Source organism: Aphelocoma coerulescens, chromosome 3 (genome assembly GCF_041296385.1).
Source record: "Aphelocoma coerulescens isolate FSJ_1873_10779 chromosome 3, UR_Acoe_1.0, whole genome shotgun sequence".
Classification (NCBI taxonomy): Eukaryota; Metazoa; Chordata; class Aves; order Passeriformes; family Corvidae; genus Aphelocoma; species Aphelocoma coerulescens.
The window spans coordinates 54,191,093-54,202,205 of record NC_091016.1 but is presented as its reverse complement, the minus strand read 5'-3'; the positions used below and the strand labels follow the sequence as shown (position 1 = coordinate 54,202,205).

At 35.4% G+C, this 11,113-nt stretch overlaps 1 protein-coding gene across 5 annotated transcripts in view; it reads right to left on the bottom strand.

The window, feature by feature from the left end:
* Positions 1 to 11,113, bottom strand: part of RYR2 (ryanodine receptor 2) — a 392,986-nt gene that overhangs the window by 6,427 nt on the left and 375,446 nt on the right. For all 5 annotated transcript variants that reach the window (XM_069010345.1, XM_069010346.1, XM_069010347.1 and 2 more), the window contains 7 exons: positions 9,890 to 9,950; positions 8,446 to 8,592; positions 7,042 to 7,176; positions 4,562 to 4,718; positions 2,707 to 2,771; positions 1,848 to 1,948; positions 281 to 332 (listed from right to left, as the gene is read on the bottom strand). In XM_069010345.1, coding sequence (XP_068866446.1) covers positions 281 to 332; positions 1,848 to 1,948; positions 2,707 to 2,771; positions 4,562 to 4,718; positions 7,042 to 7,176; positions 8,446 to 8,592; positions 9,890 to 9,950 — 718 coding nt within the window. The remainder of the gene's footprint in view (positions 1 to 280; positions 333 to 1,847; positions 1,949 to 2,706; positions 2,772 to 4,561; positions 4,719 to 7,041; positions 7,177 to 8,445; positions 8,593 to 9,889; positions 9,951 to 11,113) is intronic.

The window sequence follows — 11,113 nt, the reverse complement described above, 5'->3', positions numbered from 1 at the left end:
CTTAAATGTTGCTTCTCATTATTTTCATTTATAGTATGTATTTGTATTTTGTGGAAGTAACAATTTAAAAATAGCAGGTCAGATACCAAAAAAGGAACAGAAAGTGCTACAGAATTGATACTCAACATTAAGCAACCAGAGTCTTAAGAATTGCCTAGAAGAATGAGAATTAAGTTCCATACCATACAGGGAAATATCCATTAGAAAAATCTTAGTTTTTTCAAGCCTGGATTATTTTTATTTTAGAATTAGCTGACATTAATAGAGTTATTCAACCTACCTGTCCTGTATGCTCTGTTTCATCTTTGTTAATAAGATACATCAGAAAAAACCTACAAGCAAAGAAACAGCTATTATGAATAGAGTGTTTGGAAACATTAGGCAACCCACAGGGAGATGGGTATTTTTCAGTGTATACAGTGATAATGCCATTCATGGACTTACAAGTTCCAGAGTTCTATTTATGATAATATTCTGAGACAGATTAAACACTTTCCTGACATTGCTGACATTCATTGTTCAATGAGTAGTATGCTAAAATGCATTAGATCCAGTTCGACTTACTGTAGCTAGCAACTCAGTTTAAATGAAGATTTTCTAAACTTTGGAATCTGAAAATTACAACAGACATTTTCTTGCCCATGAAAACCCACTTGGAAGCAGACAGAAAATGGTCATTGGAAATTTCTTTTTTTCCTCTTCCCACACTGAATAAGAAATGCTGAAGTTATCTAAGAGATTTCTGTTGTTGAAATTACAGGTTGGGGATATTTTAGTAGTGTATCATGAGCATGATCAACATGAGCAGAAAAGAACTTTTAATTTTAAAAAAAAACATTAGTCTTGAGGGCTTGAGATAGCTGACATTCACTGGGTGATCATTTCAAAATTTCCCTCATAAGAGACATTCTTTCCAAACATATGTAAAAACATAAAATATGATCATGAACAAAAGGAAGAAAACCCAATTCCTCAGGTTAAGGCACTTAGGAGCAGGTATGCTATAGTATGCTATTTGTTCAGTATTCAGTAAGTAGAAACAAAATCCCATATGATAGTTCTTTCAATTTATTTTGTTTGCACAACCTGTTTTTCAGGTGGAAGTTTTTTATAGGCATGTTTGACTTCGCAGTCTCATTATTTTTGTGCACATACAGTGCCAGTTAAAAAACAAAAAGATACAATCCATCCCCTGCTTCCTACTGACAGCACTAGCATAAAATACACTCTGGCACTGGATTTTCCTGTGTGAGAGGAACAGTATGATACAGTGGTTGTAGACCTGATAATTCTCTTTATTTCCAGATGTAAGAACACTGAGTTTAGTGGTCACTGGTTCTCTGCTTGGATTTTCCAAAGGTGGACCTGATGCCCTAGGTTGATCCCTTTCATCTCTAGCTCCTCATTACAGCTCCCCTACCTCCCTTTGTCCCCGGTTCTCTTAGTCAGCCTCAGCACCCCACACAAATTATTTTGTCCAATGTAAGTTTTTTTGCCTTATTACTCTTTGTTCTCTCTTTCCATCAGTCTCCAGGCCAGGTAGTACTGCTCCTCTGCACCTTACATACCTCATTCAATTTTACAATTTATGTGGCCTCTGCAGCCATGTATCAAGTTCGTTTCCATCTACAAGTTCACACAAACTTCTTGTGCCACAACCACGCTGGAAAGCAGGATATGGAATTGGTTAATTCCTTGCTGCCACTGCCACAGAATTATACATTCAGAAAGCATAAGTGCACATCAAAGCCGAACAGTACTGACTATTACTTATGCAAGAGAGTTGAGTACCTGCGGAGGCTGCAAGGATCATGAGTTAGTGAGAAGTGCATTTTTACTGTACTCACAAATAATTGGCCAAGTTGTGCTCCTGTAGTGTGTGTGTTTCAAAGCCATGAGGCACTGTATCAAAGTAGTCATTTCCTATCCCACAGATAAAGCACTTTGTCTAAAAGAAAGAATACAGAGCACTTCAACACTACATATTACACTTGCCTTGCTTTCAGAAAAGGCCAAAAAAAGGTAACAATTTTCTTGAAAATGGCAATGCATCATACAGAATATGTGCTGAACAAAAAGGCTTCTCTTTTAATGATTCATACTGGATACCTCAGCAAAATCATTTGCATAGAAGCTCACCAACCATCAGAATAGCTTCTTACTGTTTAAAAAAAATAAATCTTTTCCAGCTCTAAGTGAACAGGTGTCATGTGACAGAATGGCATACAATGGTCACGGATGACTTTCAATGTTAAGCAGGACTTACTGTAACACATGGCAATATTTAGCTCAGTGCTTGTCCAGCTGTAACTGAATATGCTCCAAGTTCACATTACAAAGCACAGCTAGTTTACAACACTTTCCTGACTTCTTACATTTACACTTCAATGACAGAACAGAAAACCACAAAGTACAAGATACTTTCACACATATATTAACCAAAGAAAATTACATCTGAGATGAAATGTAACACAACAGTGTTAACACCCTGTGTTAGAAACCTCTAGTAGTTTGAAGATCCAAGAGACTTAAGTAGCCACAGACATGCAATTCATTGTAATTCACATTGCATGATATCAGACCACATACAGGACTTATTTTCCTCTTAGTTGTAAAAGCTATCCACTAGCTAAATCGTATTTTAATTGAAAACACATATTCATGAAATCTGAAAATAGGCATGGCTCAGCAACTGAATGTTCTTACCTCCATGTCTTCCTTAACTTGCTCTTGCTGATCTCTTAACTCACCAAAAGCATCAATAATTAAACCTAGGGTTTAAATTAAAATGATAGTTAATGTTCAAGAACAGAATTGTGACAAAGAATATTTGGGAATCCAGGGATAACAGATTTCTGATAAAGAATATTAAATGAGAATCTTGTGCAGAAATAACAGAAGCCAATATGTATTCCAAAGACAAGAAAACCATAAAGAAAAATGAGCAAGCCAAAGAAATACCAGTCACATGGCTGGCAGTACCATTTTGAAGTATAAAATGGGACAAACAGACTTCTGTTTTATTCCCAGTGCTCTAATCTTGATTTAGTACATTACGATATATGTGGGTTTACAGTGATTAGGGCCCTACTATAGAAAAAATACTACTTTACATTTAACAGAGTTCACATATTTGTTACATGGCAGATGCAGAGAGGCCCAGAGCTCCATGCACCCTCTCAAGATGGCTGTCATGTAGTGCAAGGGTCCACTATTGGAGCTCTACAAAAGTAAGGGATCATTTCAGGGAGACACAGAAAGAATAAGAAAAAGAATCACAGGCTTTATGGCTCAGATTATAAACTGCATATAACCTTCCCTTCACTTGCTCCAATACAAATAAGGACTAACTCCACAATGACTATCAACAGTCCCATAAGCAAAGCTTGACAGTTAACTTATTCTTCAGCCACTCACAAAATGAAGAAAGAAACAGTATGAGATATGCCACTTCGGGGTATAAAAAATTTCCCACCCTCCCCAAGCCCTTTAAAAAAACGTGTTGCTTTAGTAAGAGTAAGAAACAATTTACCACAAGCTCAAAGCTGCCTTTTGAATCTCCTTGTAGTGAGTAAGGAAGCACCCTTACTGCTGTCAAAATTATCCTAAGTTAGCTGTTAGCTGACATAAGGGTATCAGTATTTATGACAGCGAGTGCACCCAGCAGAACTATTTATCAATTTTTCCAAAATTGAGAATATACTTCTGTTAACTTGTTCAAACTTCAATAAAAAATGACCTTTTGGGCATTCTTGACAAGATTTTAAAGGTACAGCAGGAAAACCAATAGGGGTTTAAGTACTTTAGGCAATAACAATAAACATAAGTTATGTAACCATAATAAAAAAAAAACCCCTGACATGCTAAAATAAGGTATCCACTATCCAGATTACAACAGTGAGAAACACTATCAGTCAAATAGTTTCATTGAAATTCCAAAGCTAACTAATGGCAGCTAACTTTCCACTGCCATTAACCAGGCTATACTAAAGCTCTTTCATATCACGCACCTTTCTTTACTCTCAGACATTGTTCAAATAAGCAGGAATCACACAAAACAGCAATTTTTATGTAAGAAAAGATTTAACCTCTTAAAGCTATGGTCCAATTTTCACACCACTATTACCAATCTGAAGATTTGCCAGATAGTCAATCTAGAATATTAGATGTTGGCAGGGAGAATACTGACAGCAGTACTGATTTTGTCCATGAAAGCTCACGTAGGATGGGTTACACTGAAGGACGATTTTAAGTTGTGACACAAGATTTCTATAGGAGGCTTTTAGAAAGGGCAATGACGAGACAGACACTGCAGTGACACCAGTATTCTTAGAGCAAAAAAATTATTTTGTTTCTATTGATCCAGTTAGAGCCTGTTGATTTTACAGAGACTCAGAAGAGCAGTGTATGGATGAAAGTCAGCTGGGTGTGATTTTCTGTATAAATCTGTCCTTCATGATCTGCCCTGCTGTTCTGTCTGAATCTTAGGTTGGTGATTACCACCACACTAAGATCTTTGTACTGCTAAATAATGCTTTCAGTCCCAATGTGGGTTACAGACCTTGGATAATTGCAAGCAGGATGACAATCACAAAGAAGAAGAAAGTGATGTCAAAGATAATCCGATAGATTTCATATTCATCTCCTGCTGGATCTTCTATTTCATCACCAATGCCTCCACCTGCACGTACCCCAACGTACATATGAAACATGTAGCACTAGAAAAGACAAAACAAAGGGATACAGAGGTTTTTTTGCAGCTAAAAGCAGAAACACCCACTGTTACAAATTCAGTAATTGGGAGAACTGGTCTATGGTCTAGGAACTATGCCATGTCAGGCCATCTTTTTCTCTCCTTTGAGATTATGCATATTTCTGGGAGGGGGGGAAGTGCAGCTGTGCAGCTGAAGCTGCAGTATTTCATGTGCTGTCATTATGCAGCAGTTCAGTAAGATCAAATGTTCAACTGCCAGAAGCTCAGCAGCACCCCATGATTCATGTAAAATCATTTCAGCAGTGTAAATAGGCAATATCATCACCACCATAGCCATCTCCTTTTACAATTTCCTAGCTCAAAAGTTAATGATTTTCCCCATTTTTAGTGTTTCAAATTCAAATTTAAAAACAAACAACCCTCCTCCCCCAACCCAAAATAAAACAAAAAGATCCACAACCAAGCAAAAAATGTTTGTGAATGCTTGTGCAGAGAACAGGCTCATGATTGAAAATGTCTGAGGATAATACTGTGAAACTATGATATGAAAAGTGGTATAATAGGTCTGTCAGTATAGTTGCCTGGGATGCTGACAATCCAAAATTTCCAGTTTTATCGTGCTATAATTTAATAGAAAATTATGGTATCAGTCTCTGGAGGTCTAGAGCAGGGGACTGTTTTTTTTCTTTAAGAAGCTTTGCAAACTACAGGTCAAGGGTTCTCACCCTCTATCAAAAAACAGAGATGGCAATAACTAACTCCTAAAACATAACCATACAAAAAATCCATTCTTCTATTTCTATGCCACACTATCCCCAAAATCCCTTCTGTACGACACTGATATACTACCATAAAATGCTGAATGACCCTTGTCTGAAAAATCTAACAATTCCTAGAGACAGTTTAAGGTTGAAAGGTAATAATTACCCTAATGAGTGAATGTAGTGTTTCTTATCTAAAAAGTTTAAATTGCTTTATTTCTAAAAAAATTGTGTATTCTCTTTATTCGCTTTTTTTTTCTTAATCCCATTTCAAGTCAGTGTTTTTACAAAAGACAACTCTGATTTTACAGCATGCCAGATGTTATTCTAATTCATTCCCATACAATATTATAGCCTTGTGGTATGTGTGCTTTCAGAGAATTACAGAGGAGGTCAGGTCAGAGGGACTTCATGAGGGCTCTGCTCCAAGCAGGGCCCCCTATAACCTCAGAAAAAAATGTTTCGGGCATTGTCTAAGTCAGTTCATTACAACCTCCTACGGATGGAGACTGAGTCTCTCAGAGACAACCTCTCTGAGCAACCTGTTCCATTGTTTGGCTCTCCTCAGGCAGAACACATTTTCCCACTTTATGTCCACAGTCTCCTGACATGCATTTGCTGTTAAGAGCTTGGATTTGTCTTCCAATAATCTTTCTGCAGACATCGGGAGCTCCTCTTACACACCCCCTACACCCTGAGACTTTCTCTTCTGTAGGCCGAACAAGCCCAATTCCCTCTGCCTCTCTTCCCATAGCAAGTGCTCCAGCACCTGACAATTTAACAGCCCTTCACTGATTCTAGTTCCAGTTTATCTGGTTTTGTTGCGGCAAATGTCCCAAACCAGACCAAAATATAGACATACTACTCTGCTTCCACAGTTTATCTATTTATTTGGCTTTTAAATGTTGTCTACTCTGTGGAAGAGATTCATGCTGCACAGCATACTGAAATACATTTAAGTGTTGTACATGATTGCTTTTGGAGAGATATTAGGGGAAATGCTTGTTAGAAATTCTTTGTGGTTTAAGCTCTACCTACCACCCAAAATTCCAAAGCCTGGCACTGTCTTATTAAGTACAACATAATTTACAGTGTTTTTGGACAAAGTAGCTACAAAACTGCCTATTAAAGGTAACTATGGCAATTCATGCTAAGAGAAACAGATTGATTTCTAAGCTTAAACAAGCATTTAAGTATTTGCATTACTTATGAAAATCGTTGCCTATAACTGACCCTCCTCCTGAATGACCTGTCAAATTTCAAGATTCAGAAGCGCTGTCCTTTAGCCGGCTCAGCTTCACAGCTTGTACTTGTTTTTGCATTTTTTGAGCAACTCTAGCAAAGTATAGTACCACATTTCTTCTATTCCTTTATAGATGTGTTTGTTTAGCATACACAAATCTATCTAGTTGTTAAGGATGTTCATCATATTTGTCCCTTTGCTTTCAATTGCAATCTCTCCTGCTTGCTGGCTAATGATAAAACTGTATGAATATAAGTTACAAGAAGGTCAGGACAAAACCACAATAGCTTGAGAAAAAACCCAGAAAGCAAAGTAAGACTTACTGTTAGCATATCATCACATTTCATGTCTGGCATATCACCATCTTCACTCTTGTTGTAGAACTTGCGGAAAAAATTGAACGCCACTACTGTATACAAGTACACCACTACTGCCAGTAATCCCACTGTTAGGACAAGCTGGAAGACAAAAGTACAGAATGCATGTAACACCACTATGGAATTGTGATTTTCCTTTTCTTTCAAAAAAAATTTAAAAAAGAAGGAACGTAACAATAAACTGTATGTACTAGCAGCAGGAAAACTTTAATTTTTTCTCTTTATGTACTTTTGTAATACAGAGTAATATATCTGCATATTCTCATGCAAAGATTGTGCATTTCATTTTATTTTGAACAAAGACTGTGTTTCAGAAACATAATTACAAAGACAAATCTTATGGATAGATACACAATGAAACAATCCATTAGAATCATATACAATCCCCATAATCAGATAAAAATATCTGAAAATTCACTACCTAACAGTAATATTACTATCACCTATTATATAATTAATTGCAATACAGTATATTTACTAATTTAATAGAGAAGCAACTTTTTTACATGTATTAAATCACATATAAAAAACCCTGCTCCTAATATTTTAATATCTCAGAAAAGTAGCAACAAGTATTCCACTGCTCAACTGCAGCATCATTCAGATTTTGCTCTGAGCTTAATGGAAAGCAACTGGAAGGGAGCTTCAGTATCCTGTAAATTGATATTTCACTTGTGTAGCTCCCAGCTCTAAAATGTTCCTTATAAATAACGCTCCCTTAATTCATAGGCAATTTGCTAGAACTTCAGGACTATTTTTAGAAGGAAGAATACTTATATTGTCATAATTATTATCCAGCTGTCCTGCTGGAAGATTTTCTGAGAAGACCAAGGATGGCTTTTTTACAATTTGAAATTGTTTACAAAATTCTTTTAAAATGGGAAGGCCATGAGCCTCGAGGAACACTGATTCTCAGGTTACATTGAATGTCATTTCTACAACAGTAGACAAAAAGCCTTAGTTACTTTTTTCTAAGTTAAACCAGAACTGCAATTTCAGATTCTATAGTTCAAGAAGAGATTTCTCATCATCCATGAGCTGAGTTTCTTAAACAGTCCTCTAACAGAATGACTGAGACTCAAGCAGACCTTTCTTTAGATGAATCTTGAAGAAAGTTTAAACGGCAACTTTATGAAGCAGTTGCTCATAACAGAGACTGTCATAATCCTAGTCAATTTTACTTTTGAATATAAATCCCATTGTCTAGTTTCCTCACCAAGGCAAGTTCTAGAGTTCATGATGAAAGAACAGTTCTGTTGTCAATCTGCAGAGCATCCGAATCAAGTAATGAAGTGATCTTTCCTGTGTACTCCGTAAGTAAAAAAGTTGGAAAGAGATGAGAGTTGATACCTGTTTGCCATTGTGGGTAACTGATGACAGGATAGTTCGTAATGTCTTGAATCCCATTGCAATGTCAAGGAGATGAGCAGCAAAGAAAAAATTGTTGTAATGGCCGAGGACTGACATGGTCATGTACCACGCTAGGTAAAGGAAAGACTAACAGGAAAAAACAAGTATATTCAAAATAAAACTCATGGCTTTCATCTTTAACTTAATTCAAGACAATACAGAAAGGTGGATATTTCTCAAATATGCTTTTCTTTAAATAGAAAACAGTTCTTTTTAAGCAGAGAATTTTCTAGATATCTTTGAGAATTTTCTCTTTGAGCAAAAATATTAAATCCTCAAATAAAGTCCACAAGACATGGGCAAAATCAAGAAATTCAAAATTTATATTGTAAAAACTAATTTCAAAATTCTTAAACCCTTATTTGTAAATGTCTCTACTGTAAAATAAGTTTCCTGATTTAAATTACTTTTTTGTTAATTTCTAAATAATTACATTAAAATATTGATGCCCAAAGTTAGTTAATGACAATTATAGGACTCTGCAAGCAACAAAAGAAATTTTATAATTAATTTGAGCTACTAAAACTCCTATTTGAACATATAAGTATTATTTAAGTAACCACAAATGTTTATTTCATCTGTTCCTCTGTCAATTTATTTTTATTGAACTTAAAGACAAGTATATATTTATAAGAGAAATTACACTCCATCCCATAAAAAAATACTAGTCCCAAACAAACATTGTTTACAGATCATGCTGTCTCTAGACCTGGAGACTTATTGTTTCCACTTTTCCTGAGTACCTTCAGAATACACTTTCATTCTCTGTCTGTCCTAGTTCCAAAATAATTTTTTCCCCCAACCATTTTTCTTACCAGTAAAATAAGTGGTTAGGGAAGCAATAATCCTAAGACTTAAAAATCATATGATGACTGACTTCTTAAACTGCATTTTAACACTCTTGTTTATCTCTCTTTGGTTTTTTGCTTTTTCAAATTATTAAACTAATTTGCGTTATTCTGTGGCACATCTTCTATCAGTTTCAGTGATGCAAATTTAGCAATTCCAGGTACATTAACTACATTGATCTGAATGTGCTCCAGGAGTATTCAAGTGTTCATAAAATTTATGAAGAATATGAGAAATGGCAATTAGCATTTATATTGTCAATTTTCTAATTCTACAGTGCAGTGCTTGCTTCTAATAATGCATATCAGAAAGGGGGCAGGAATTGACTGAGGTTCTATAGACTTTTACCAATGTAACTGCGAAAATATTTTGACAATGTCTCTTTAAGCTTTCAAGATTTTTTTCACGTAGTAAAATAAATGTAATCCAGAGTATTTCACACCTCTCATTGAAGCACTTTGCATTAACAAGTGCGTACTTCATTTTAGAACAGGAAAATATACATATATATGTATGTATTTACTGAGAAACTTACATTATCAGTGAAAACGACTCCTAATTTCCACATCTGATACTTAACATCAATGGAATTTAGCCTGTAAAAATAAAAAAAAATAAATTGAATTTTATAGCAAAACACAACTGAAAAACATGAAACACAATCTGTAGGAAGTGTATTGTCACATAACAGGAGTCAACAGCTGATCTATTTCTGCAAAAGCTGAAATACATCAGAACCTTGTTCTAATTCACACTTTTACTCTGGAATGAATCTGTCAAAAAAAAAAAAGACAAAAATCAAATTCATAAATACTGTTTTGAATTCATCAGACCTAATGCTGATTGATTTCTACAATGTTATCATGCATACAAGTGAAATAAACTGTCTTTAAAATCCATAGAGAAAAAAAAAAAAATTTGTTTTTAATACAACCCACCTAAGTATAAAGCAGCTGTCAAAAAAGGTCACTGAATTTGCACCCAAAGATGCCAATTCTTTACCTTAGTTATTATAGCATACCTTGAGTGACACAATTGGATGGCACTAAAGATAGACAAATTTAGATCAGATGATTTTCAAAGCTTATTCAGAAAATTGACCCATTTTTCTAAGGACGTAAGAAAAATCATTAATGAAAGTATGATAATTCTTACTAGTTAATGTGTTTTGATACAGGTACTTAGGAAAATCTTCTATTAATGTTACTTTTTGTAAAAGAGAAAGTATCCCATCAGAAAAAACCAATCTTTATTAATTGTCAACTAGGTATGAAATACCATTTTTATTGCACTGTGTCAAAATTTTGTGCTAGGCACTGAACAATACCAACAGATGATATTTCATAGACAACGGTGCCACTTGACCATTACAAAAAAGAAAGCATTGAACCAAAACAAAACAATGAGTTATTGGGTGTCTGTAAGCTTTCTGTTTTGGGTGTCTTGGAGACAGAGAACAGAATAGATTATTATTTTGAGGTATCCTACACAAAGCCTCTGCAAGGATCCACTAGGCTTAAGATTCCCAAGTAAATAATCAAAGAAGGAGGTATTTTACATTAGCATCCACAAGGGGAAAGGTTTGAAATTGAGGTTCCTACATGTGCATCATTCCTTTCAATGGAACAGGCTGGGAATTTGGACATTAACAGGGACTGTGCCTGCCTCACAACCACGACGGCTGAAGCCCTTACCCACCTGCAGATACACACTTCTACTTAGACAAACAGGCACATCCTCACTTTGTAAATCCTGTAGT